Genomic DNA, 27,642 nt, shown 5'->3' with positions numbered 1-27,642 from the left:
AAAATAAACATACATTATATTCAAATATCAATTAAATAAAGCCAAGTAATTTTTTAAATTTTTTTTTATAGAGACATTGGCGATGAAGAATAAGGAGAACATTAGATTATATCTAGAGTGTATAAGTGGTTGCATACATTTGTATAGTGAATTATTGAGTGTTGCAGAAGTACTGCGTGTTTTTCAAAATATGATTTATATAATAATATCAAATTCAAAAGTTTGGAAAATATAATTACAATATTTCGAATTTATTGTTAATTTTTCTTAATGTTCTTTAATATTTACTAATATATTTTTGCAAATTAAGACAAATTTTATATTATATTGGGTGATTCAAAATGATTACTTCATACATTACCTAACATTTCATAAATGCTAGTGACGACATCGATCATTTCCGATTTGCTGATCAGACCATCTCCATTCAGATCGTATAAACCAAATACCCACTGTAGCTTTTCTTGAATAGAACCTCGAGATACTTTGGACAGGATATTTAAAAAATCCTGAAAAAAAATCAGTAGATAATAATGCTTTAATACAAAAATATACATTTATAGTAATAATATAGTATAGAAAGATTCTAAAAAATATTTATTTTGAAATTATAACTGTGATTATTAAGATTTTAGTAGAAATAAAAGTACAAGATTTGTCAAATCGCCATATCGAGACAAACACCAATAAGAATATCTGGTGATTTATTGACGTCATTTAATGTTTCCTAACTATCATTTTCGCATTGCATTCGTATCATTTGAATATATCTTTTTGGGGCCAGTAAGTGTGGTCTATATTTAACAAGTCTTTTCCAAATCAATGAATGCTAGGTGTATCGTATTTTTGGAGTTGTATTTTTTCTATTATTTGTCTTATGTTGAGTATATAATCTTGCATACACCTTCTCTTTCAGAATCCGTTCTGCGGAAGATAGAGTAATATCTCTGTAATTATTACAGTCCCTTTTATATATCTTTTTATGTATGGGAACAATAAGTTCTATTTTCCAATCTTGTGGGATTTGTTCTTCTTTCCATACTCTATTGTTAATTTCCATTTATAAAACAATAGCCTTTACTATTTACACTATTTTATCTTTCGTTCTTCAGTTTTCTGAGTACAATTAGTGATTATTTTATTTTTATTTCTTCTGTGCTCTCACTTTATTTTCTTATAGGTCGGTATATTTTTTCGTATATGGATTACTGCGGACACTGCAATTCTTGAAGGTACTCTTCAATCTCTTTATTATTTTCCCATCTTCAGTTGTTTTTTTCCTTTTTTACCTTTATGTGTTTATTTTTTATAACACAACTAGTTAAGCAATCAAGCTTCACTAATTTAACTTGAAAACTAGTGTTTAATGTTTTGGTGTAATCATATTATTAGTTTCATTGTACCAGTTATATTACGACAATGAAATGGTGAATGCGCCGAAGCTGTATTAAAGGGGACCTTGTTATTAAATGAGACAAATGTTTAAGAAGAGAGATGTAATGTTTATAAAAAAATATGGATTCGTTAGGAAGCAGTTATGCTTGAGACAGGTCTTTAATAAAGCAGTTTTAATCAAATGCCTCCGCAAAAGGGAACGATTTTTTATCTCTAAACAATTACAGTCCTCCTTGTCCTGAAAAAGGGCCATTTACATTTTTGTTAAATTAACCATCACAATAAAAAAATGAGCAAATATCGAAATAGCAATTTTGGTCTTTTATTTTTATTTTTTAATTAAAAAAGTGCCCATTTCGCTTTTTAATTTGTTGTCGTGGTTGACGCGTCCCAAATTGGTATTTAATAAAGAAAATCAACAGAGCTTTCTGGTTCCAGATTATTCGATAATTAATTAGATTTTATCATTTTTAATCGATGTTAATGCCGGTATTGTTTTGGTCATGCATCAATAGTTCGAAAATATATTATTCCCGATAATGAAAATCGATTATCTTGATATATGGCTCCAACCGGTTCGTAGCTTTTTCTGCAATATCGAATATCCAGGTGACATTTTATTTGACTACATATTAACTGGAATATTCAGATAAATAGGACATAATATGATAAATTATTATATTTGGATTATTCCAAATACATTTGCTTGAATACTTTTTAATTTAGTTGGTTCAATAAGTTTTAAAGATAGAGAAAAAATATCGATATTTTTGGCGATATATCGATATTTTTGGCGATATATCGATATTTTTGTTGATTGTTAAAAAGTTGATAAAACTATGGCTTTTGAAGTAGAGTAATGAGTAATGAGTAACTAATCAATCATTTTTTCGGTGAAGGAACTAGAGCTAGAGCGGAAAAAACTTCGATATTAAAACGTAGGGTTTTTGAAGTAAAGTATCGAGCTCTTTTTGAGAGTTCTCCCCCCTGTCTTCAAAATAATTTTGCATGAAAAACTAGGATTTGAATTAAGAAATATCGATATTGTTAAAAATAGGTATCGATATTTCTTTTGGGATTATCCGATATTTTTATTCTCCGACATATCAATATTTTTTAAAAATATCAATTATATAGATATTTTTCTCCGCGGGTGACATCCTTAATAATTTCGCGAATGACCGTCTATTGATTAAAGGCAGAATTAAAAATTCGACACCATTATATTAATTATGATTAATATTCATCTTTGATAAGACCATAACCAATTCCACTTCGATCTCATATCTCATTCTTTAATTATAAGTCATTTAACGTTAGCACGTGAATGTATTTCTATCAAAACAAAATTTTAAACATCATGCAGTGAAAATTCTTTGTGAAAACAGATTTAAATTACGTGTTGAAAACTGCATTAACACCAGAAGTCGTGGCAAAATTACAGCATATAGGTTTGGAGGATCGACAGTTGACCGAGATAAATTTAGTAAAAGCTCTTGGCATTCCATTAGACAGAGTGAACAGTATTTTAAGCCAAGTTTTGGACTTTGAAAAATTGTGTTTCAAAAATAAGTACTGCATTCATTAACAAGAGAACAAAACCACATTCCAGCACATAAAGAGTGAAACTAAGGTGTACTATAATTCTGAATTAAACAAGTGATTAGAGAGTGGCTTAAGTCTCGCCCTTGCGCTCTAAAGCGATTTTTTTGAGATGCAATAGTAATTTTAAGTAATTAAGTAATTTTGTTGGACAATTTTCATGAAATTAAGAGGTAAGGGCTGTCCTCAGGGTTTATTTCAAGCCTCTGGAAAACCAATTCATTAATAGAATCTATGAACCAACGGATTATTGGAATATGTGTATCATCACTGTCATTTTTATAACAATAATAAGAGAGATTAATATCAAAAAAGCTCCTGGTTATGACTTAATTACTGGAAAAATTTTAAAAGAACTATCAGAAAAGGGTATAAAACTATTAACATTTGTATTTAATGCTATGCTAGGAATTAATTACTTCCCTAGTATCTGGAAAGTAGCTAAAATATTAATGATTCTTAAACCAGGAAAAATACCAGAAGATGTGACCTCCTACAGACCTATAAGTTTATTACTGATAATCTCGAAAGTTTTCGTGAAGTTATACATAAAAAAGCTAAACTATATAATAGAAAAAAGAAAAATTATTCCAGAACATCAGTTTGGCTTTCGCAATAAGCATGGGACTATAGAATAAGTGCATAGACTTGTAAACAAAATAAACGCTGACCTAAATGCCAAAAGATATTGTTCGGCTGCTTTTCTAGACATATCTCAGGTTTTTGACAAAGTATGCCATACGGGCTTGCAGGTTAAACTAAAGAAACTTCTCCCTCATCCGGACTATCAGTTACTCAAATCGTATCTCACTGATAAACATTTTATTGTAAATCAAGGCGATGAACATACCGAATTAAATCCCATATATTCAGGAGTTCCGCAAGGTAGTGTACTGGGTCCAGTACTGTATCTTCTGTATACGGCTGATCTGCCCACCACAAAAATAACTACTGTGGCAACATATGCAGACGATACAGCAATATTAGCATCCCATGAAGATCCAGTCACAGCATCAATAAACCTACAAACCCACCTGGAGCAAATACAATTATGGTTGAAGGCATGGTGCATTAAAGCCAATGAAACAAGATACACGCATATAACGTTTACCCTGCGTAGAAGAACATGTCCACCAGTGAATATCAATCATCGTCAACTCCCCCAAGCAGAGCATGTTAAATATCTTGGTATGCACTTAGATTGACGCCTAACCTGGAAGAAGCACATACTCTCTAAACGAAAACAACTGGGATTAAAATTATATCAAATGTATTGGCTCATCGGGCGCAAATCCAAGTTATCATTAGATAACAAGGTATTGCCGTATGAGTCTATATTCAAGCCCATTTGGGCATACGGAATCCAACTATGGGGTACCGCTAGCAAATCTAATATATCCATCATTCAACGGTTCCAAAATAAGGTGTTGCGTGCCATTGTTGATGCTCCGTACTATATTTCAAATAAAGTGATACAACACGATATTCCTCTAGAACCTATAACGAGTGTAATTTAACGTGTTTGTGTGAAGTACTTCGAAAGAGTGTCAATGCATCCCAATGTACTCGCTAATCAGCTAAATATGCGACGTGATAGTGAAATGCGTAGACTAAAACGTTTAACACCATCTGATCTGATTACTGGACATATGTAGACTTTAGAATAAGCTTTAGAATAAGACTAATTAATTAAGATAATATTTTATACAGAATATTGCTTAATGAAGTGATTTTCGACATGTATATATAATATAGACATAAGAAATACTTATTGCCATAGGGCAGATTGTGGACTCGCGAAGAGTAATAAAAAAAAATGTATAACTATAAACCCTTTTTCATTTTTGTTTCCGGAAATTTCCGAAACTATTATCGCCTATAGCATATTCTAAACTTCAAAATAAATAGGGTCAAAATAAATATGGTCTAGACTTTATACAGGGATGAAATAGCTTCTCTTTAATATAGTTCTGTCATTATATTTTTATTTTAGTTCGTCATTTTGATGACAATACATTTTGACAAAGTTTAGCTTAAAGAACTGTTATTTTGCTTGTCAAGTATTGATGGAAGCTAACGGTAAATATTCTTCATCAATAAAGGCATACAGGAATTGTTTTTGATGATTCAGAAGTGCTAATTTAGATAGAATTTTATAAAATAACTAGCTGACTCAACAGATGTCGTTCTGTCAAGAGCTATTGTAATGTAGTAGTCTCATAAACGTCTCCTTTGTACTCATATTGTGGTGATGGTGTTAGCTTATAAAGTGTACATGATACGATGATATATTTAGTTTAGTTTTAATTAATAGTTAACACTGGTATTATTTTCAGTCACTATTGGCTTATATGTCCAATAGCAACGCACTTTAATTAATTGAAACATCATAATTGACATCCGAATCCTTTTATTGCCATTTTGCTCTTAACGTTGCTTAATGTTCTTCAAGTCAAATTACTCTATCCGTGTCTTGAACTGAGTAGAAACACACACAATATGCATCAACCAACTAAAGATATTGAGGAACTTTTCATCGATGCATCACGCACTAATTGATAAAACTGAACCACTGAAGAAATGTCAGATTCAAATCATATATTGTAGAATGAGAAACTAACAAATTTACTGCCTTCAACTGAATGAAACAAAAAACTTTAAATAAATGGATTCTTCTATTAACATATTTCAGATCGCAATCATTAGAATTGCAGGTTGGAATACTTCAGTCTTCGGATACATTCAAGTAATTCGTATTAATTTTAATGTTGTATTTATAATAGTTTGAATGGATAGGAGAAAAATGATTTTCATGTTATGGGTGAAATTTTTCCAATTTTTATGTGTATGGAAACCTTTCTCGAACATTTCTGAAAAAAAAAACGTTTGGTTGTGCTCCAGTTTTCTGTTTAGTAACACCTTCAGTCATTTTTTAAATTTATTTAGACAAACAATTGGTTGACTATCGAGTAATTTCATGTTAAAATTATTTTTTTATAATATATTTATTAGATACACTTAGTACAATCTCAATCAGTATGTATTCCTCAATTATAAAATTATAATTATTTATTAATTATTAACTCATAGCTATAGTTTACACTAAATGTATACACTTTATATAAGTTCGTATGGTTTTGTTCGCTTCAATCTCCTGACATCCTGCGCGATGTCCAGCAATTATATTGCTTCCACGTTAGTATGATTTAGCAATCTTCTTTCGTGTTTCAAGGCGAAATCTTGGATAACTTCGCAAATCCACTTGATTTCCAGGTCATCGTGCAGTTCTTCGTTGGTTACATAGTGATAGGCATTGGTAATCAATCGAAGAACCTTGTTTTGACAGCGTTGTATGACTAGTTTATTTGAATTTTTAGTGCAACCCCATATTTGCACCCCATAGGTCCAAATTGGCTTTATAATTGTATTATAGATCAACCTCTTTAATTTTAGATCAAGTTGAGAGTATCTTCCGACTAACCAGTATAGTTGTTTTATTTTGGTTCAAATGTGTTTTGCTTTTTGTCTAACGTGATGCTTCCAATTTAATCTACCGTCAAGATGGATTCCAAGGTATTTAGCTGATTCTGCTTGAGGAATCGGGCATCCATTGAGTGAAATAATTAAGTTTTTAGTATTTCGCTTTAATGCAAAATTAACGTGGACAGATTTGGAGCTATTAAGTTGAATTTTTCAATCTTTCGTCCATTTGTAGATTTTGTTGACTGCCACTTGCACTTTTTCTATTGCCCTAGGCAGAGATATATCTTTTGCCATAATAATTGTGTCGTCAGCAAAGGTTCCAAGAAGTGTTTCTTTTGTTGTTGGAATGTCAGCAGTGTAGAGCAGATACAAGAGAGGTACTAAGACGCTACCTTGTGGAACTCCAGCCGAGATATTTTTAAATGTCGAGAATGCCATTTCGTGCGATACTCTAAATTTTCTTCCAAATAAATATAACTCCAGCAATTGACAATACTTACGCGATAACAATTTGCTTATCTTACAGATTAATCCCAAATGCCAAACCCGATCAAAAGCTTGTGAGACATCCAGGAATATTGCAGGGCAGTATTTCTTTTCCTCAAACGGTCTTTCAATAGCCGCAGTTACTCTGTGAACTTGATCGATTGTTGAATGGTGATTTCGAAAACCAAACTGGAAATCTGGTATTGTTACCAAATGTTTAAAACGTTTAAATATCAATTTCTCAAATAGCTTTGATTTTGCAGGTAGTAGCGAAATAGGCCTGTAAGATTCGACTTCTTCTGCAGGTTTGTCAGGTTTTTTGAGAATAATTATTTGTGCCACTTTAAAGCATTCCGGGACATGCTTCAGCCTTAAACAGGCATTAAATATATATGTCAACATCATGATTGCTTTTCGTGGCAGTTCTTTCAATAATCCAGGTGAAATGTCATCTATACCAGGTGCCTTTTTAGGATTGAGGTTATCAATTTCAGTGGCAACTTCCAGTGGAGAAATTAGATTTAGATCTACATCGGGTTGATAAACAGGAGATGTATCCATGGTAGATTCTATATCATTAGGTCGAAATATGTTAGCTAAGTATTGTGCGAACAATTCTGTTTTTTCATTGTCGCGTCGAACCCATTCATTTCGATCATTTTTAATTGGCGGTACTCGAATAATTGGTCTTTTAAATCTTCGAGTTGCTTTCCATAGCGAATAATCTTTATAATCTACGATGGCATATCTGATTTCTCTCTTGCTATTAGGATAGCATCTTTTGCAGCTGACCGAATTTGTTCAGTTACATGTTTGGTTTGTTGCTCAAGATCATCTATAGTTTCAAGTCTTACTTTTAAACTGATTTGTTCCTGCAGTATTAATCTGAATTTGTTCCAGTCAGTATATTTGTTGGTAAGATTAGGCTTTTGTGCTTTTCTTAGGATTGTCGCGCCCAGTGTTAACAATACTGGAATGTGATCAGGTGTTAGATCGCACAAGCTTTCTGTACTAATTTGATTTAATGAGATTGCTTTTGTAAAGTAGAAATCCAACAGGTCTGGGACTTTATTACTGTCTGTGGGCCAGTAAGTGGGTTCGCGCCCTGAATGATAATTACAATTTGTAAGGTTAATGGCTTTGAGTAATTCGTTTCCTTTTCCATGTGTTACTATTCGTGAATCCCAAGCTGTATGTTTAACATTAAAGTCTCCACCAATAATAAACCTTGGGCCTAATTTTGAAAAGATATCTTTATATTGTTTTTGTGTCATTTTATGTCTTGATGGACAATATATAGCTCTAATATTTATTTCAGCCGCGTTTTTTTTATACTAATTATCTTAGCTTGTATTTCTTAATTTTTAATCTCTTCTTGTTCGAAATGTTGTATATTTTGTTTAATTATTAAAGCTGTACCGCCTCGAGCCTGTTCACTAGGGTGTAGTGTCCAGTAAGCATCATAACCCCGTATTTTAATGTAGTTTTTTTTAGAAAAATGTGTTTCCGATATGAGAGCTATATCTATGTTATTTGTTTTCAAGAATAATTCTAGTTCCCGGACTCTTTGATTTAGTCCGTTTGCGTTCCAAGTTATAATTCTTAAAAACGAATTACTCATTTTTGTTTTTCTTTAGCTTGTTTTGGATAGTTTTCCCCAATTTTTCCACCCTGTCTGCTAACTGACTGAATTTCTGTCTCATTTTAATCTGGAATTCTTTGAGCAATTTCATCATGTCGACGATAGTTGGCTCGTTGGCCGCAGCTTTCTGCGGTTTCGTATCTATTTGTTTATCATTTGATATTTTTTGTCTTAAGCGTTGTTCTGCTGTAATTTTCTTTGGCTGGAGTTCTTTTTTTTTGATATACTGCACATCCTTTATAATTGGTAGGGTGACCTTTTTCATTGCACAACACGCATATCGCTACACTATTGCGTTGTTTTCTGCACTGAGTTGTGTGATGTTTACCGGCACATTTCACACATCTTGGTTTCCTACTGCAAACATTTTTAATGTGTCCAAGATTTTGACAGTTTGTGCATTGTGGTATATTATTATTTTTCCTCGGAGGTTCCACTTTTATCCTACAGTCTAGTAAATAATTTATGTCATATATATTTTTATTATTTTCGTTTTGTGTCATGTCTACGTAGAAAAACGGAAAAGTTTTAATTTGTTTTTCACCATTTTCATTAGTTGTCTTTTTCGCTATAGGCGTGACGGTCACTACTTCGTGCCCGCAAGCCCGTAATTTCGATTTAATATCGTCCTGATTTGTTGTGGACGGTAATCCTCTAATGACTACTCTATACCACTTATCACTTTTTAACTGATAAGTGTGGTATTCGAGTTTATTGAATGAATTGTTTTTCTTCATCTCAATGAGATGCTTTTTTACATTCCTGTAGTCCGTTTCATTACTAAGGGTTACGTTAATATCATTGTTAGACCAAGCTTTAAACTGCACTCGGTCAGAGGCTACTCCCTTTATTTGTGATATAAATAAATTAAAATTGCCAACATTGCTTACCTTGATCGGAGGGGGTAGAGGGATTTTGTCTTCTTGCTTCTTTTTTAAAAATATTTATTGCACTTTTTTCGATTGGCGAAGGCGTCATCTCTGACTTCTTCCTCTTTTTATCCTTCTTGTCTGTTACTTCGGTCCAGTCAGACTGTTCCCCTACTTCTAATGCTAGTTCATCTTTATCAGTGCAGTAGTCTTCTGCATAATTAGTATGCCTTTTTAGTGTATCTTGCGTGTGACCTTGCGGTTGCAAACGGATAGCAGCCATATCCTTAGATAATTGCAACAGTTGTTGGTTCAGACGCTCGTTATTCGTTCCTAATTCTTCGTTTTCTTTCAATAATATATTCAAATCCATGTTGTACTGTTATAATTAAATGTTTTTTTCACTAACTCTCACTTTTTCCCCTTTTTGGAAAACGTGGAATATCTTTTGTTTGAGAGCATGTATTTCCTTCGCTTTGGGTTGGCCGTTTCACTGTATCCCGTACCTGGGAGTTCTTTGATACCGTTAACCGAAGTTGACCGTAAAAAATATATAGATGTATTTTTATTTGATATTTACGGAGACTGGTTTTCGGGAATGAAAAAACACGTCTTGACTCTATGAAGGTCGGGACCGAACTGTTCATGTTAAAATGAAACTAATACTTGAACTGATCTAAGGATGCTGAAGAAATATCGGCCTATTTGTATTTTTGGCTGATGTTTTTCGATATGTTTTAAAAAAAGTATCGATAGTTGTAAATGAAGGTATCGAACTTTTAGTTGTAAAGTAAAATATTGATATTTAAAAACTAAGGTGTTCGAAGGGGAGTATCGAACTTTTGCTTTTAGATTTCTCGTCTCCTGCCATCAAGTGAATTTTGCATGGAAAAGTGAGTGTGAAGAAATATCGATATTGTTAAATATAAGTATCGACATTTTTTGTTCTGCGATATATGGATATATCGATATTTTTCTCCACGGTCGAGAGAAGTTTACGGGACGTAAAGGACAAGAAAGCAAAACCTGAAGATACACTAAGCCACTGATTTATATATACGAAATATTTGATAGTTATTAGTTTTCCTTAAAAAGGTTTCGCAGATAAAATTATACATTTAAAGCGACATAAACATTAACGCAAAGAACTAAATAAACACATCAACGATTTCCTCTTGGAAAGTTTAATTTAACGCTTGGTTATAACATTTGTTATATGAGATATCTAAAAGCGGTTTTTATTTTTGGGACGAGCAGAAAGGTCAGAGGTAAATAATTTGAAAGAGACGTGTGGGCATTGGAGATTTGAAAAGGTTTAAGAGGCAGAAATATTTAAAATTTCAAAAGTAAATAAATTTTAAAAAGCGGCAAATTTTGCTCTTTTATTTCATTCCCAGGTTGTTTGGTAAACACCCTTCAATATTAACCTACCTTCTTTGCTTTTGATGTTGCTATTTTTCTGCGAAAAATAGAGTTACTCCAATAAAATTATATACGACTGTTTGTTGTGGTTTATGTTTATGTCTCGCTCAGTATACATTGTTTAAATATACCAAGTATATTGGTTTCAAGTTCATGTTTTTTTGGTAAATAAACCTAATAAATCATTTCGATGAAGAATAATTAACGATAAACAGATATATACAGTTATGTTTGGTATTGCTATTATTACTGCTTTTATATTAGTGATACATTAATTAGAGTTAACATTTATTTTAGGTTTACGTTGTTTTTATTTTATTGTTATATGTATTTACACATTTATAAATAATTAACATTAACATTTTTTTCATATCTATATTGATTTGTTATTACTTATGTTATATCTTCTACATCTACATCATTTCAGATGCTTAGTGTTTGATATTTATACATACATCTTGCATATATTTGTACACTTAATTACTAAAGTATTATTATTAATTATCACTGAGATTGTTTCAGATCTATGATGCATTGTTTTCATTGATGTCATATTTTTTATACTACATTACTGCATATTTTTAATAGTTAACATTAACATGTATTTCACATCCATAATATTTAGCGAGCAATCATCAAAAACAATATTCTTTTATCTTCTTAATTTGATGTCTGTTCTATGAAGAACAATTTACAATAGCTAGATATTTATTAGTACGATTTTTATGGCTAAGATGAATACTTCACCATCTACATATTAACATTTTTGCATGAATAAGCATTAACATTTATTTCAGGTTTATGTTTATTTTTATCATAGAGAGAAAAATACCTAATACCAACACACCCGTTTTTATTAACCAGGGTTTATTAACAAGCATTCAACAATTGACCAGGTCCACAGAATAACAGATGTTATTGAAAAAGTCTACGAAAGTAAAAAAATATGTTCAAGTATGTCAAGCCTTCGATAAGGTTTGACATAAAGGCCTTGTTCATAAACTACAGAAAATTTTACCGAAACAATACACCGAACTACTAAAATCGTACATTACAGCCAGAATGTTTAGAGTTAAATAAGAAGAAGCTTGCTCTAGAATAAGAGAAGCTAAAGCAGGTGTAACACAAGGAAGTGTACTGGAGACAATGCTTTATCTACTCTACACTTGTGATATATCGCAAATGGATAATATTACGATGGTTACATTTGCTGATGATATTGCGATTATAGCTGTCGGAGACAATACTTAAGAAGCCAAATGAAAATTATAACAGACAAGTGACAATATAAATAATTGGTCACAAGCCTGGAAAATATATTCCAAATTGCAAAAAATGGAAAATTTTTCATATAGCAGCAACGCTAAATACCTCGGAATGAATCTTGATATAAAGGAGAAAAGACGAACTGGAATTGAAATGTAGGAAAATGTATTGGCCAACTGGAAGAAAATCACAATTATCAGTACATAATAAATTGCTGTTATATAAGCAAATACTGAAACATATATGGAAATTAAGAGAATTGCAAGGGGGCATGAGGAAATAATCCATTCTCATGAGAATATTGAACTATTGCAACTTGGATACCATCAGAGCAGGACACAGACTGAAAAGAATCAAAAATCTGATCTTGTGTAGTGTTGTGTAGTGAGATGCAGTTAATAAACAATTCATCAGTGACATGTATAAACATTATTTCACCAGAGACTGAGATAGGGCCGATGGGTCCTCCTAGTTGTATACCTAGATTTAAGTTATCATAAAGACAAATTGTAGGTTAGTCGGAAACGACTGGTAACAATGTAATAATTAAATAATAAAAAAATGTTTATTTTTATGTTATATGGTGCATATATTTGAATATTACTTATAGTTAATTTGTGAAATGTTGTTTTAAGTTTATGTTATTTTCTTTCTGTCGGTCTTAGTTGTACACATTTTCATATTCATCATAATTAACATTAACATTTACTGCAGATTCATGTTGTTTAGCGAGCAATCATCAATGATAACATTTCTATTTGTTTTGTATTTTCTATCAAGAACAACTTGGAATAGCCAGGGATTTATAGCTATGGTTTTTATGGCTAAGATGAATAAATTACATCTCTATATTAGTATTTTTATATTAAGAAGCATTAACATTTATTTCAGGTTAATGATTATTTTTATGTTACATATGTTGTGAATATTTATTGTAGTTAATTTCTGAAATTTTGTTTCAGGTGCATGTTATTTTGTTTCTGTTGATCTTACTTGTTCTACATATTTTCATATTTATAATAATTAACATTTATTTCGAGGTAATGTTGTTTAGCCAGTAATAATAAATAATAACATTTCTTATTTGTTTGATATAATTTCTATTAAGAACAATTGAGAATAGTCTCACTTTATATATTTCGCGTTTTACATACATATATTTAAAACAATCATAACATTTTTATCTTTTTCAGAATAAGTTTATAAGATTTATTTTGATAATCTTATTATTTATTATATATGAGTGATTTAGATTTATTCAAGGTAAAAATTATTATATAATAATATATAATTATAATAAATAATAATCTTTTATTCAGGTGTATTCTATCTAGTTTGGTTTTTATTTAATTCATTTACACATTTAATGACTACCGGTAATATTAATTTTAAGTTCATATTATCTCTTTTTTATTTTTAATATAGTATTTTTCTATGAAGAATATAACAATTTGAATATAATCTTTGGTTTTGGACCTGACCAACCACAAGTTGTATATAAAGTAAATTTTGTGGCTGAACCCAAATCGCAGCCCGTTTTTTTTTAATTGGTTCTAGTTTTCGAAATATTCAATAGATTCATTATTTTACTATTTTTGACTATTAACGGCCATTTATTGAATTGAAAAGTATAAATCAGAAATGCACAGAGGTTGAATTAAGTCTTTTATACTGCTTGGGATCCGTTTTACTCATTAGGGTCCGACAGTAATCGCTTATAACGGCTTCCTACGAAAATCTCCTGTATCGCTTTTGAATTAAGTTTTGTTAGAAAAAATCAACATGTGAATGCAGAAAATGTATTTTGAGAGACATTCGAGCTCCAATCTTGAGGTAATTTTGCAACTAGTTGTCGATTACGAGCTTGTAATCCGGTGATTTGTGGTTATCTAGAAAGATACTGATTATAGCGACCCTCCAACTTTTCAATACCATTTTTGTAGTACGATTTGTTCTTTGCTTTAAAATAGGCTTCAGTTTCGACGATCACCTGTTCATTCGACGAAAATTTCTTCCAGGCGAGCATTCTTTTGAGATATGATAACAGGAAATAGTCGCTGGAGGCCAGATCTGGAGAATACGGTCGATGAGGAAGCAACTCGAAACCCAATTCATGAATTTTTGACACAGTGCATTGTCTTGGTGAAGCACCACTTTTTTTTTCTTCAAATGCGACCATTTCTCGGCGATTTCGTCACTAGACGGTCCAATAAAGCTATATAATAGTTGCTGTTTTCGGTCCTTCCTTTTTCAGGATACTCAATGAAAATTATTCTATACACATTCCAAAATACAGACGCCATAACCTTGCCAGCCGACTGTTGCGTTTTCCCACGCTTTGGAGTGGGTTCATCGTGTGCAGTCTACTTGGATGATTGTCGATTGGACTTCGGAGTGAAATGATGGAACCATGTTTTATCCATTGTCACAGATCGACGCAAAAACTCGGGTTTATTACAATTGATCATCTTCAAACACCGCTCCGAATCATAAACTCGTCGTTGTATTTGGTCAAAAGTGACTTCACAGACGTTTCTCATATACAAATATTTGTGAATGATATGATGTACATTTTGTGGATTTTTTTAATGTTTTCGTTGGTAACAACGTCTTATGGGCGTTATCTCAGTTCATCGTCTTCGGTACTCATTTCACCACGTCAAACTTAGCATACCAATCCTTGATGGTTGATTTTCCTGGGTCAGTGTCCGGAAACTCGGCATCAAGCCAAGTTTTTGCTTCAACTGTATTTTTCCTTTCAAATAGCAATATTTTATAAATGCGCGGAATTCCTTTTTATTCATTTTTTTTTCACAATAAAAAAAGTTGCTTCACTCCAAATGCTATAATTTACAAACTAATGATCCGACAGCGGTCAAATTTATACATATATCTTTTGAGGGTTAGGGCTAACTAAAAAACATATGGATTTAACTCTAGTAGTGCAGTCTATGTGTCATGTCGGGGACTTTTCAATTGATCTGTTAGGTGTTAAATCTTTTACAACCTTTGTATCAGTCATTAGAATATTTGGTCCGACAAATATTCCGTCTTTGATTTTTCCATAACGAAATCGCTTTCATTGCTCGCCGGTGACGAAGACGAAGTTCTTAAGGTATTTTTTGCATTTACACCTGGACGAATTAGATCTGAATGGATCACGTGGAACTGGTTTTAATACAGGTAATACGTCACAATATTTATACTGTGCTATGTTTTGCATTTATACCGACGATAATCATCGAGCAAAAGTAACAATCATTTACAATATGTTTTGTGTTCGCTCCATACCGTTGGCACAGAAAATAAAAAGAATACATTTTCATCGAGTGACCACTTGTACAACTTTGTTCTGCAAGCGATAAATCAATTTCGGTATCCATGGCTTATCAGTGTTTACAACAAAACCAAAGTATGTGTAAATATGCATCTTTGAGTGCATTCGTCATGATTTTTTCAGGTTTACCAAGTTTATAATATCCACAAACGTAACAAAAACTCCTTGAACCGACTTTGCAACGTTGTCTTTGCATTTTATCACCTTCCGAAGCACAACCACAGCACAAAATCATGTTTAATGCAATGTCGTCGGCTGACCATTATAAGAACCAGTGCTGCCAACATGCGCGAACTCGAAAACTAGATGCAATCTTGATTAAAGATCCGAGTTCAGAGCATCAAATAACGTTAAGGATAGTTCATCTGCTTTTGTTGAAAAATTGACCCGAATTTGTAAACTTGTTTTGTTATTGAGTTTTTAACGTAATTATTAATTATTGATTAATAGCATGTTGATTTGAGAATATTTGAGTGATTTTATACAAATATTTAATTGAAAATCTATAAGTAAAATTTCCACTAATATAATGGGGTGGGGAAAATGTAATTTCGCTTTTTCCTAACAGATGGATAGTTTGAAAAAAACTAGGGCATAGAACATTTCATTTATAAAGTTAACGTAATTCATTTACTTAGTCAACCTTTTTAACATAATTAATTATGCTATACTTAGCAAAAGATTTGTAACTATTTCGACTTTTTTTTATTTGAAAATAATATATAAAAACCAAAATTCTATAAGGAAATATATGAATTATCACGGAAGTAATCTAAAAAGATTTTGTTCCGTGTCCTGATATCCTATCAAGTTCTAGTCAATATTCAATTTAACATTTACGGACAAAACAATGAAGTGTCCCTCCAAGAATCACTCCCATAGGAAAAAGGCGCCTGGAGTAGGAATTATCTCGACATAGACCCTTTCAAATCCTTTATTACAAAGGACACTAGAAATACGAATTAATCATTGTGGTTGGATTGAAGATTAAACGAGAGGGTTTTAAAGTTTAATTATTTTACTTTTTTTTGCACCGATCAATATTTAAAAGGTTGAAATCATAATAAAAAAGGTAGATTGGGAAATCTATTTTCAGCTCGAAAATTCTTCGTTTTTGTGTCGTTATTTTCTTTTATTTTCTATTTAAGTAATTTACACTTTCCTAAAGGAAATGGTCGAACTATTTCGGGGATTTTTAAAAACAACTACATAGACACTTTAATCCAGTTGGCTTCAATATAAATTCTAAATATAAATTATAGGTGAATATTATTGTTTTTGGGCAGTATTTAAATTTTAGTATTAATCAATAACAAAAATGTATAAGTTTATAATATAAGTTTGATTAAAACTAACCAATTTTGGTTTGTTTTTTTAAATTAATATGATTTTTTTGGAATGATAGTGATACTAGTATTTCTTTGATATAACAAAAGTATAATTATTAAGTTTATGTATTAGGTGCTTGCATTTATTCTGATCTTTTACTTCAGACCGACATTTCCATGTCTGGTGGGTACGCTGGGTGGGCCAGAACTTCTAATTCAAGCTCCTACAATATAGTCTTCACAATTATTATAACGTATGAGGGCTTTGCGTCTTTTTCTCGCTATTGCCGGTCTTTTTTGCAACAATATATCGTTCAGTTTCTCAAATGACATCGGTAGGCGTCTGTAGTAATAGTTTAATTCAGTTTTAGCAGCTCATAATATATTACACCTTGGTGATCCCACTATACCCGTATGTTCCGATCCACCTTTCGTTGACATTCACAATGCGTAACAAAAAATGCTTAACAAGCAATGAGACCACCATGTTGAAACCGTTTTTTGAATACCATTTTCAGTCAGTCAGTCAACATGAGTGGTAGCCATTTCCCCTCTTCTTACATCTTTTCCATACAAACGTTTCGAAACAGTTGATTCATCAGCTGCTAAGGTGTCTGAAAATTCTTTGAGAGTTTGAGCAGGGTGTTAGCTCAATAAATCGTGCAATTCATTCACTGTCTTCGAACTTTTTTGATGTTTGTCATTGTCAGCAGATTTCCTCAAATCAAACAACATTAGTAATGAATGTCAAAATGCACTTTTGATAATATTCCTTTTGATAATGTTCTATAATTAGCCTCTGTAAACACTGAATATCACAATAATAATATATGGAAATCTCAAAACCATCGAATTTAATTGTTAGGTTAGGTTTTTTAACATTAATACAAGTATTGTTATCAATATATATTGCTAACTGACAAACTTGCAGAACAAGTTGAATCTTACAGGCATATTTTGCTGCCACCTGCAATATGAAAAGTATTTGAGAAACTAATAGTTAAACGTGTTAAAAATTTTGTAATAATACCAGATTTCTAGTTTGGATTTCAAAATCACCACTCAATAATCGATCAAGTGCACAGAGTTACTGCGGCTATTGAAAAAGCATTTGAGGAAAAGAAATACTGCGCTGCAATATTCCTGGATGTCTCACAAGCTTTTGATCTGAATTGGCATTTGGGATTAATCTGTCAGATGAGTAAATTGCTACCGCGTAACTATTGTCAATTACTAGAGTCATATCTTTTCGGAAGAAAATTTAGAGTATCGCACGAAATGGCGTTCTGTATCAAACATCAAACAAAAAGCGAAACACATTAGAACCAAAATAAAACAAATATACCGGTTAGTCCGAAGATACTTTCAACTTGATCTAAACTCAAAGAGATTGATTTATCAGACAATCATAAAGCCAATTTGGATCTATGGGGTGTAAATATGGGGCTGCACTAAAAATTCAAATCAACTAGTCATCTAATGTTGTCAAAACAAAATTCTTCGGATTATTACCAATGCCTATCGCTACGCAACCAATGAAGAACTGCACGATGACCTGGAAATCAAATGGATTTGCGAAATTATCCAAGATTTCGCCTTAAAACACGAAAGAAGATTACTAAATCATACTAACGTGGAAGCAATACAAGTTCGGGACAGCTCGCAGGATGTCAGGAGATTGAAGTGAACCAAACCATACGAACTTATATAAAGTGTATACCTTTAGCGTAAACTATAGCTTAAGTTATAATTTTATAATTGAGGAATACATATTGATGTATTTATCTCGTACTCGTCTTGCTTGTTAATTAATTCAAGTACAAAAGGAATGTTGTAATAAATTGAATTATAATTAAGATTGTACTAAGCATATCTAATAAAGATTTTATAAAAAAAATAGATCTATTGCTATAAAAACGGATGCAAGCACTTAAGACATAATCAACGTTTATATAATATATAATATATTTATATAAATATATCTAAAGGTTAGAGCATGAAGCGAAAACTTCAGATTCCTTTTTAACAACATTGTGCGCACAGGCGCACCTATGAGATTTAGCAAAGTTAAAGCTCATATGGAGTGCGAAAAGGAAAAAAAAATGTATTTCAGATGAAAGTAATTATTTACTGTTTCCCTTATTTACTACGTCTTCACCATTTCTACGATAGGTTTTTCTTGCATAACATTAATATTTGCAGTTAATCAGATATAACAAATTAATATACATTATTAGCAGATTATTAGCTGAAAAAAATATTAGATAATGAAATAATTTTAATTCATTACTGTTTCAAAATAATATGCTTATAATATTTTTATTTGGCAATATAATTACTAGGGAACGTACCGAAAGTGTCCATATATAGGTTTATACTTGGGGATTTGGGGTTATTTTTTTACCGCCCAAGATTATGTTTTGATCTGCGTTTTATTGCTTAATAAAATTAATTTTCTGGTGCTCGTAAATCCGGCTTTGATAGCTCACTTGGGCTCCTGGTTAAACATGTTTCTAAATGGCTTTATGTATTAATGGTCTGTTAATATTTTTATGCTGACACACACATACATACCCATATACTACGTCTACGTAAGTGAAATTGATGAAGTTCACTCACTTTTAATTTACCTTTAAATTATTTTATTTTAATGGAAAGGAATGGCAACTTCTTGAACCGAAGGTATAGACGATACGGCCGATTCAATCTTATTATAATATGAACGATCTTATAATATAAATTTTTCACTCATCACATTGCTATCACTTTCTAGAAGAAACAGTGGGAGATTCGAAGCAATGTACGTCGTACCTTCGGCCATTATTTATTCTGCCTTTGATAGTCTTCTGATATACCCTATTTTTATCCAAATTTCCTAAGTTATGGTGTCCCCAAATTGCAATAGTCTAGTAGAATAGATTAAGAGAGGTTTTCTCAACCTATGAATTTTCAGATTCGATTTTATCAAATTCCTATAGCTTCACAGCAATTTAAATTTATATCTGGTCGCCTTACATCCTGTACTGCGATGCTCTTGACAGGAATCCACGTATTAGGGTTATTTTTCAAATAATTGATGTTTCCTAATTCCAGTAATTCATAGCAAGGGGACTTTGAGTTATTTCAATTCAGCTTTTATGATCATCGTAGAACTAAACCAAAATGGGATTAAATGCTTAAATGGGACAAGTATTTAAAAAAACAAAGGACCAAAAATAACAAAGGAGAAATCTTATATGAAAGAAGAAGTCTGCAAAAGAGAACCCAGATGTGTAAAATGTTCTAGCAAACATATCACCAGGGAGTGTAGAAAACTCAAAGAAGCTAAGGCTAAATAAGCAAACTGTAATGAAGCGCACCGGGCAAGTTATAGAGGATGTGTAATTGCCAAAATACTAGAAGAGAGGAGAAATAAAGTAGCTCCAGTTAAACTTCAAGCAACACTGGTTGAAAAGAAACAAACGAAAAGATATAGTTAATGGTGAAATGACTTATGTCCAAAGTATCAATCAAAATAAGCAAAGAGACACAAAGAAAAATGAAGTAACCACCAATGAATTGCTATTTAAACTAATAGAATAGCTGGACAGACAGGAAAAATGATTGACCATTTTCCCGAAAGCGTTGAAAAAATAGAATTGAAAAACATTAGGCCTGTGGCCCCAAAAACCAGGAATGGCAAATAAAGATCTTCCAATAGCAATTTTGAATGCTAATGAAATCCAGCAACATCACGCTACCATGCAAGTATTCCTAGATATCAAAAAAAATAGATCTTTACCTAAGATCAAAAACCCATTTGAGAAAAGAATCCGTTATAAAATGTAGAGGATATAACTTTTATCATACCATACATCCAGCTAACAGTGCAAGCGGAAGAACTGCAATAATAATAAAAAACATTTGCCGCCTTCAAGAACCTGGGCTCAGTACAACAGAAAATCAGGTAATAGTAGTTACTGTTAAATCAAGCAAACACAGGGTTACAATAGCCGCAGTTTAATGTCCTCCAAGATATAATCAAAAAAAAAAAGGAAAATTACTTGAATGTCATGTCAATGAAAAAATACGGATACGGAAAAGATATGGATCGAGAATGACAACAACCAAAGGCACTGAACTGCATAAAGTAGTTACATGTAAACTGGAAAACCAACTTATTAGTCGACTGATCAAGAGAAAACCCCAGACTTGTTAGATTTCTTCATCGTAAGAAACATAACATCCAACTATGTAAAAGTCGAAGAAAATTTCGAGCTATGTTCTGATCATACGCGAGTGATTCTGACGTTAAGCGAATATATAATAAGAAAAGAAAGAAATCCAACGTTAACAAACAAGAGAACAGACTGGGAAGGATTTGCTGAAGAATTGAACAAACGAATTCAACCAAATGTACCTCACAACTGAACAATTAAAGTTTGAAGCAGAAAAATTCGTAGTAGATATTCAACAAGCTGCTTGGATACACCAGAAATTAAGGGTACAACTAAAGTAATTAACTATCCAAAAGAAGTGAAGGAAATGGTAGCTGAAAAAAGTAAATTACGAAAAAAATGGCAACAAAACAGAACACCTGAAAATAAAAATACGTTAAACAATATAACTCAAAGATTGAAAAGGCAAATGCTAGAAATTAAAAACAAATCTTAACAATAAATTACTAACGGATAAATTTAACAGATCTATCAAAAAACTATCAAACCTAACGACTAATAATTTAGAACTAATATTGAATATAATTTGCCGGACATAGAAGCTGAAAATTTCATGATTGAATTAGTCACGCCGAAAGAGCTAACCAAAGTTATTAAAAGTGACATTAATCCCAGGAAATAACCAGGCTATGATTTAATAACAGGAGAATTACGGCAAAAACTACCAAGAAAGGGACTTATGAAACTCACCAACTTGATCAATACAGCATTTAGATTAAAACATGTCCCAGGCACTTGGAAGATGGCGGAACATACCAGTTTGGATTTATTAACAAGCAATCAACAATTGACCAGGTCCACAGAATAACAGATGTTATTGAAAAAACCTACGAAGGTAAAAAGTATGCTCAGCCATATTCTTAGATATAGCACAAGCCTTCGATAAGGTTTGGCATGAAGGCCTTGCTCATAAACTACAAAAAAATGTTACCAAAACAATTCGCCGAACTACTAAAATCGTACATTACAGACAGAATGATTAGAGTTTAACAGGCAGAAGCTTACTCTACAATAAGAGAACTTAAAGCAGGTGTACCACAAGGAAGTGTGCTGGGGTCAATGTTTTATCTATTTTACAATTGCGATATACCACAAATGGAGAATATTACGATTGCTACATTTGCTGATGATATTGCGATTATAGCTCTCGGAGACAATAGTGAAGAAGCCACAAAGAAAATTCTAACAAGCAAGTGACAATATAAAAAATTGGACACAAGCTTAGAAAATAAAAATTAATAAAAGTAAATCTGTGCATGTGCAGTTCACCTATAATCAGACCGTACAAGCACCAATAATATTAAATAATACTATCATTCCATATAGGAACAACGCTAAATATCTCGGAATGAATCTTGATGCAAAACTTCGCTGGAAGGAACATATAAAGAAGAAAAGAAAAGAACTGGAATTGAAATATAGGAAAATGTATTGGCTAATTGGAAGAAAATCACAATTATTAGTACATAATAAATTGCAGCAACTACTGAAACCTATATGGACATACGATGTTCAATTATGGGAATGTTCTGCAAAGAGTAACATAAACAAAATACAGATTTTTCTGAACAAAGTCCTGAGAAGTATCGTGGGTGCACCCAAATTCTACAGGACTGACCACCTACATGGAGACCTTCAGATACCCACAGTCAGCCAAGAAATCAAGAAAATTGCAAGGAGGCATGAGGAAAGACTACATTCTCATGAGAATATTGAAGTATTGCAACTTTATGACAGTGACATGTATAAACATTATTTCACCACATACCTAGATTTAAGTTATCATAAAGACAAATTGTAGGTTAGTCGGAAACGACTAGTAACAATGTAATAATTAAATAATACAAAAAAGGTTTTGTGACCCAAAGGCTTGAATTAAGATGCTTTTTTGAGTAACTTAGGGATGTTTGTAGAGTGCTGGATGCAGACCTCTCTCATGGCTTTCTGGTGTGATCTGTCATGTGCTGCATGTACCTAGTTTCCCGCAAACTCTTTTTATGCCGTTGAATTTATGGCTATATCATCTTATATGGAGAGACGGGCAAAAATCCCGCTACCATTTTGATTTGACACTAAGGTGGGGTCTGCTACCTTACCTAGGTGATTTGACAAATGCTCTAACCAAAAGTTATCATCCCGGCCGGGAATCGAATCCACGACCTCCGTTTGGGAGCCAAACGCTCTAAACGTTTGCGAGGTCTTATAGACTATAGTTGGCACTTAAAAGGCAAGCTTAAAAAAATAAATAAAAAAAATATCTGATTATTTTAGATAAAAAATCTGTGAATTTTTTTTACGTGCCTTCGAAATTTGAGTCTTTCCCTCTATTTACCCCCCTCTCCCTATATATCCTGATTTGGTTCCAATGGGACCACCTCTGAAGTGCATTCCTTCGAATAAAAAAAAGAATTTTGGAAATCGACCCATAATTGACGGAGAAATCGGCGAACGTACATTAAAGAAAATATAGAGCCGAACATAGAACCTCCTCCTTTTTGGAAGTCGGATAAAAACGCATTTATTGAGAAAACCTGGTACAATATATGTACCAGTATATATGTTATGTCCAGTGAGTACGCTGAGGATGGTAAAACCTTTCCTTAGAGCTGCAACGTATGACTGAGCGTTGTCATGCAAGAAGATGACTATTTCTGGTATTTTTAATAACACTTCGTTCAATATATTCAATTGAATTTTGTAGACAGCCGTGGTAACAGTTTCGTTTTACTTTAGCAGCTCGTAAGATACTATACCTCACTGATGCATGGAAAGACTTATAATAAGAATAAATAAATAAATATTTCGCTTCAGTGTCATTGTTAATGACTTTCCTGGGCTAACCTATTATGCATTATGCACTTGGGATTATCGTAATAGATCCATTTTTTGTTACAATAACCACCAGTCGCAATACGCTACCCAAAATTCTTCATTTTGACTGGATATCATGAAAAGGAGATGTAGAAAATATGATTTTCAGTTAGTTCATATCGTAACCAGTTTTCCGTATTTTTGATCTCTCTCATCGCACGTAAACGCCTGGAAATGGCTGAGTCATCGACTTCCAAGATGTGTGAAAGTTTTTTGAGAGTTTGAGCTCGGTTTTCGTTTAATAAGTCTTAGAACTCGTTATCTTTGAACGTTTTGGTGCTCCGGACTGTTCTTTGCATTAACATCAAAATCACCACTGATAAACTAAAGCTAACAATTAAGATATGACGGAGCAGGATCATCATAAGTTTCTAAGTTTATTTTACTGTTCTTGGGCAGCAGCTTTCTTCAAATGGAACACTTTATCTAATACTACTAGAAAACAAGTGGGCGTTTAGAAGAAACTCTCTGTATATCTATAAAACTATAACTGAACTTGGTATTTCACTATAAATGTGTCGATCCAGAATTGGTTGGTGTTAAAATCTATTTTTCTTGCTCATATTTGGTAAAAATAATAAACAAACATTTGCCGAACAACTTAATAAATGAGCCTTAGTATGTAGTTCGTTCTCCATTTTGTAAAACAAAGTTATTCAGAGAGTTTAATATTGGTCTGTCTGCGCTTTTCGATATAGGTAAAAGTTTTCTTGAAATGGCGAACTCTGGAAAATAGGTCATTAAGTAAAGGTTAGTGAGCTTACTCGATAAGAAAGCACATTAGCTAGACTAACAGTAATATCCAGCAGCGAAATAATCATCAACAAATTAGATTTAATTTCCTAACTTCGGTATGAACTTGAACTTCATCTTTTTAATAAAATATTACTATATATCAACAATAATCGCTTTTTTAATTATCAATTAATATTAATCATTAATGAACCACTTTTGGAGATTTTGTTATTTTAATAATCTATTATTCTACAGGGTCGCTCAGAAACAAATTAATTTTATTCCAAATTCCAAACAGCCGGTATACTTTTCTAAATTTAATACACTGTTCCTTTTTCTTGGGGTGTATTGAGTTGTCTTATTTGTGAAATTGGCATGGATAGATTTAGTCTCAATCAAACTGATTCTCCATTACATGGCCGAATTGTTAATTTTATTTATTGATTTCATTCTACCTTCTAGCTATTTTTACCTGTAATTATTATAACAACATTGTCAGCAAATGTAGCTATTATATTATGTTGTAACTCAGGAACAGCACCAGTGAACATAACCCTTAAGGCTCTATCTGAAATAATCTCTATCTAAAATATATCAACATTTCTGCAAACTATCCGGGCAGTCACCACATTCAAAGGGTATTTGGGTTGTGTGGAACTAAGGTTCTTGAGGGAGCTCATGGAGTATGTTGTAATTACATAAAAGTTGTAGTTATCGTTTTAAATGAATTCTAGTGCTTTAAAAATTACAAGTAGTTCCACAGTCAGAATATCAGTTACTATGGGTAGCCTAAAGTGTTGTTCCTGCATCAAGTTAGTAAGTTCAGATCCAACGTAGTCATCTCTCTTAGCACCATCAGTGAATATAAAGTGGTGATCCCTGTATTTTTCTTCCCTTATCTGAACGAATAAGTTACAAATACTGTGTGAGTTAAGTTCATTCTTGGGGAATTTTCATATTCTTCTTTCATACATAGATTAATATCAATACTTGGGGTAGCCCATGAAGTTATTTTATTATTAGGGATTAAGGCAGGGACATAGGCCAGTTGTAGCCTATTTCTATTATCATCTTACTTAATTTAAAATACTTAAGCAATGCCTTATCAAAAGCTTCTACCACATTAAAAGAAACAGCAGAAAAAACTTTTCTTTTCTCACATGACCTTCCAATTATATCCGTAATTTTAAGAATTTAAGAGATTAGTTTAGGTATCATTATCACTTCCGCTAATTTCCATATCTTAGGTACATGTTTTGACCAAAAAGAGGCCTTAAGTATGTAAGTGTTATGTTTGTTTTACCTGGAAACTGTATTAAACTATCTTTGGTCAAGTAAAATCAAGGAGTCTTCTAGTTTTATTTCCTTTGTATAATTTCTTTTGTAGTAGTAAGTAGGAAGTCTATAGGAGCATCTTCATCTTTAATGGTAAGATTCTAATATGTTGTACCGTTAACATTAAGTAGTACTGTTAGTACTGTTTACTGTTTACCAGTCTAGGATATTTTATGGGGTCCCATTAAGAGCAACCAAGCATTGATCATTTGATTTTTAAACAATATAACGGAACCTACAATGCTTTTAATTATTATATAATATTAACGGTTCTTTCAATAATCAAAAATAGATTTATTTTCTGAACTGTCCTGTAAATAAATATTTTATATTAAATATTTGTTAATGTTTAATAAATTATTATTTTCATAATATTATTTACCAGCAGGGTAATGGATTTTATACGAAAATTATATGTTTCCAAAGTTACCACGTATTCAAGTTTCTTTCCTTTCTGATTTTCTTTATATTTGGTTATACCTTACTAATTTTTATTTTAGTCTGATATTAATTACATTCCTTGCATTCTCCTTGTGTCCCTTATTTTCATTGTACCGGAAGCATCTTTTATTAAATGTTGTTAATTAATTTCTGTTATTCTTTAAATAATGTTTCCTTAATGAAATTCTTCGGACAATAAATTTTATCAGTCCGGTTCCAATTGATTATTCTTAGAGTATCCAACATCAAGCACAGATTTGAAAATTTTGATGGTATTTTCAGTATTGAGTTTAAAACATGTATTATTTATCATTGGTTTGCACTTATTTAGGTTTGACATTATTCAGAAATAAGTATTAACAAATCGCTTGAAAAAACTGTATAAGAATTATACAAAATAATATTTAATGTATTATTGGAAAATTTAATATAACAGGGTTAGTTAAAATTAGGTAAACAATGAAATTAATATCCGGGGCTATTGACAGAGTCTTTGATTAATAATTCCTGTGTATAGATTCGATATTAACACTTACGTAATATATGGATATAAGGTATGTGTTTTCTCTATAACTTTAGCTAGCGTAATGAATTAATTTTCTCATATTGTATCGATCTAACATTTTCGGAATTCAGTTTTGTGCGTGCAGAATTTGTGAATTCATTTTTTACTACCTTCGAAGTTATTTCTCGGAAGTATAATAAAAGTAAATGTAGCCAGTGATATATTTATGATATTTATCGTTTAACTATTTAAGAAAAACAACGAACAAGAGGTGGAAAATTATTGATGTAAAATGTAAAAATATTTTATATTTTCAAATATTGTTACAATTTTTTTAAAAGATATTTATAATGTTTATCCTTATATTAAGACTTCTATTATCACTTAATCGTTAATTCTATATTGTTGGGGACCAGATATGGTTAATACTCTCAGCAAGCAATATGTTTAGTGACTATCTTTTTTTTGTTCTGGCCTAAAACCAAGCGGTGGAATGTATGACGCATACCTGATCGCGGAGACTTGCCCTGGAGTGACAAGTTAGTTCGGGTTATGTGGGACTGTCTCTGGGCTTACCAATACACTAAACCGAAACAGCCTCACAGATGACCCCTGTGGGTCGCTACTGCTACTGCATTCAATTTGGGGATATGGCACCCGCTAACCGGGCAGCTAATATTGGGTACGAGAACCCGGCGAAATAATATA

General features: G+C 32.1%; 1 protein-coding gene across 4 annotated transcripts in view; it reads right to left on the bottom strand.

Moving 5' to 3' along the window:
- LOC143197618 (Kv channel-interacting protein 4) overlaps window positions 1-27,642 on the bottom strand; it is a 253,188-nt gene that overhangs the window by 2,696 nt on the left and 222,850 nt on the right. For all 4 annotated transcript variants that reach the window (XM_076406188.1, XM_076406187.1, XM_076406185.1 and 1 more), the window contains exon 5: window positions 362-509. In XM_076406188.1, coding sequence (XP_076262303.1) covers window positions 362-509 — 148 coding nt within the window. The remainder of the gene's footprint in view (window positions 1-361; window positions 510-27,642) is intronic.

Source organism: Rhynchophorus ferrugineus, unplaced genomic scaffold (genome assembly GCF_030347505.1).
Source record: "Rhynchophorus ferrugineus isolate W39M unplaced genomic scaffold, kcgeb_rfMv2 rfM5, whole genome shotgun sequence".
NCBI lineage: Eukaryota > Metazoa > Arthropoda > Insecta > Coleoptera > Curculionidae > Rhynchophorus > Rhynchophorus ferrugineus.
This window is presented reverse-complemented; position numbering and strand designations above follow the sequence as displayed.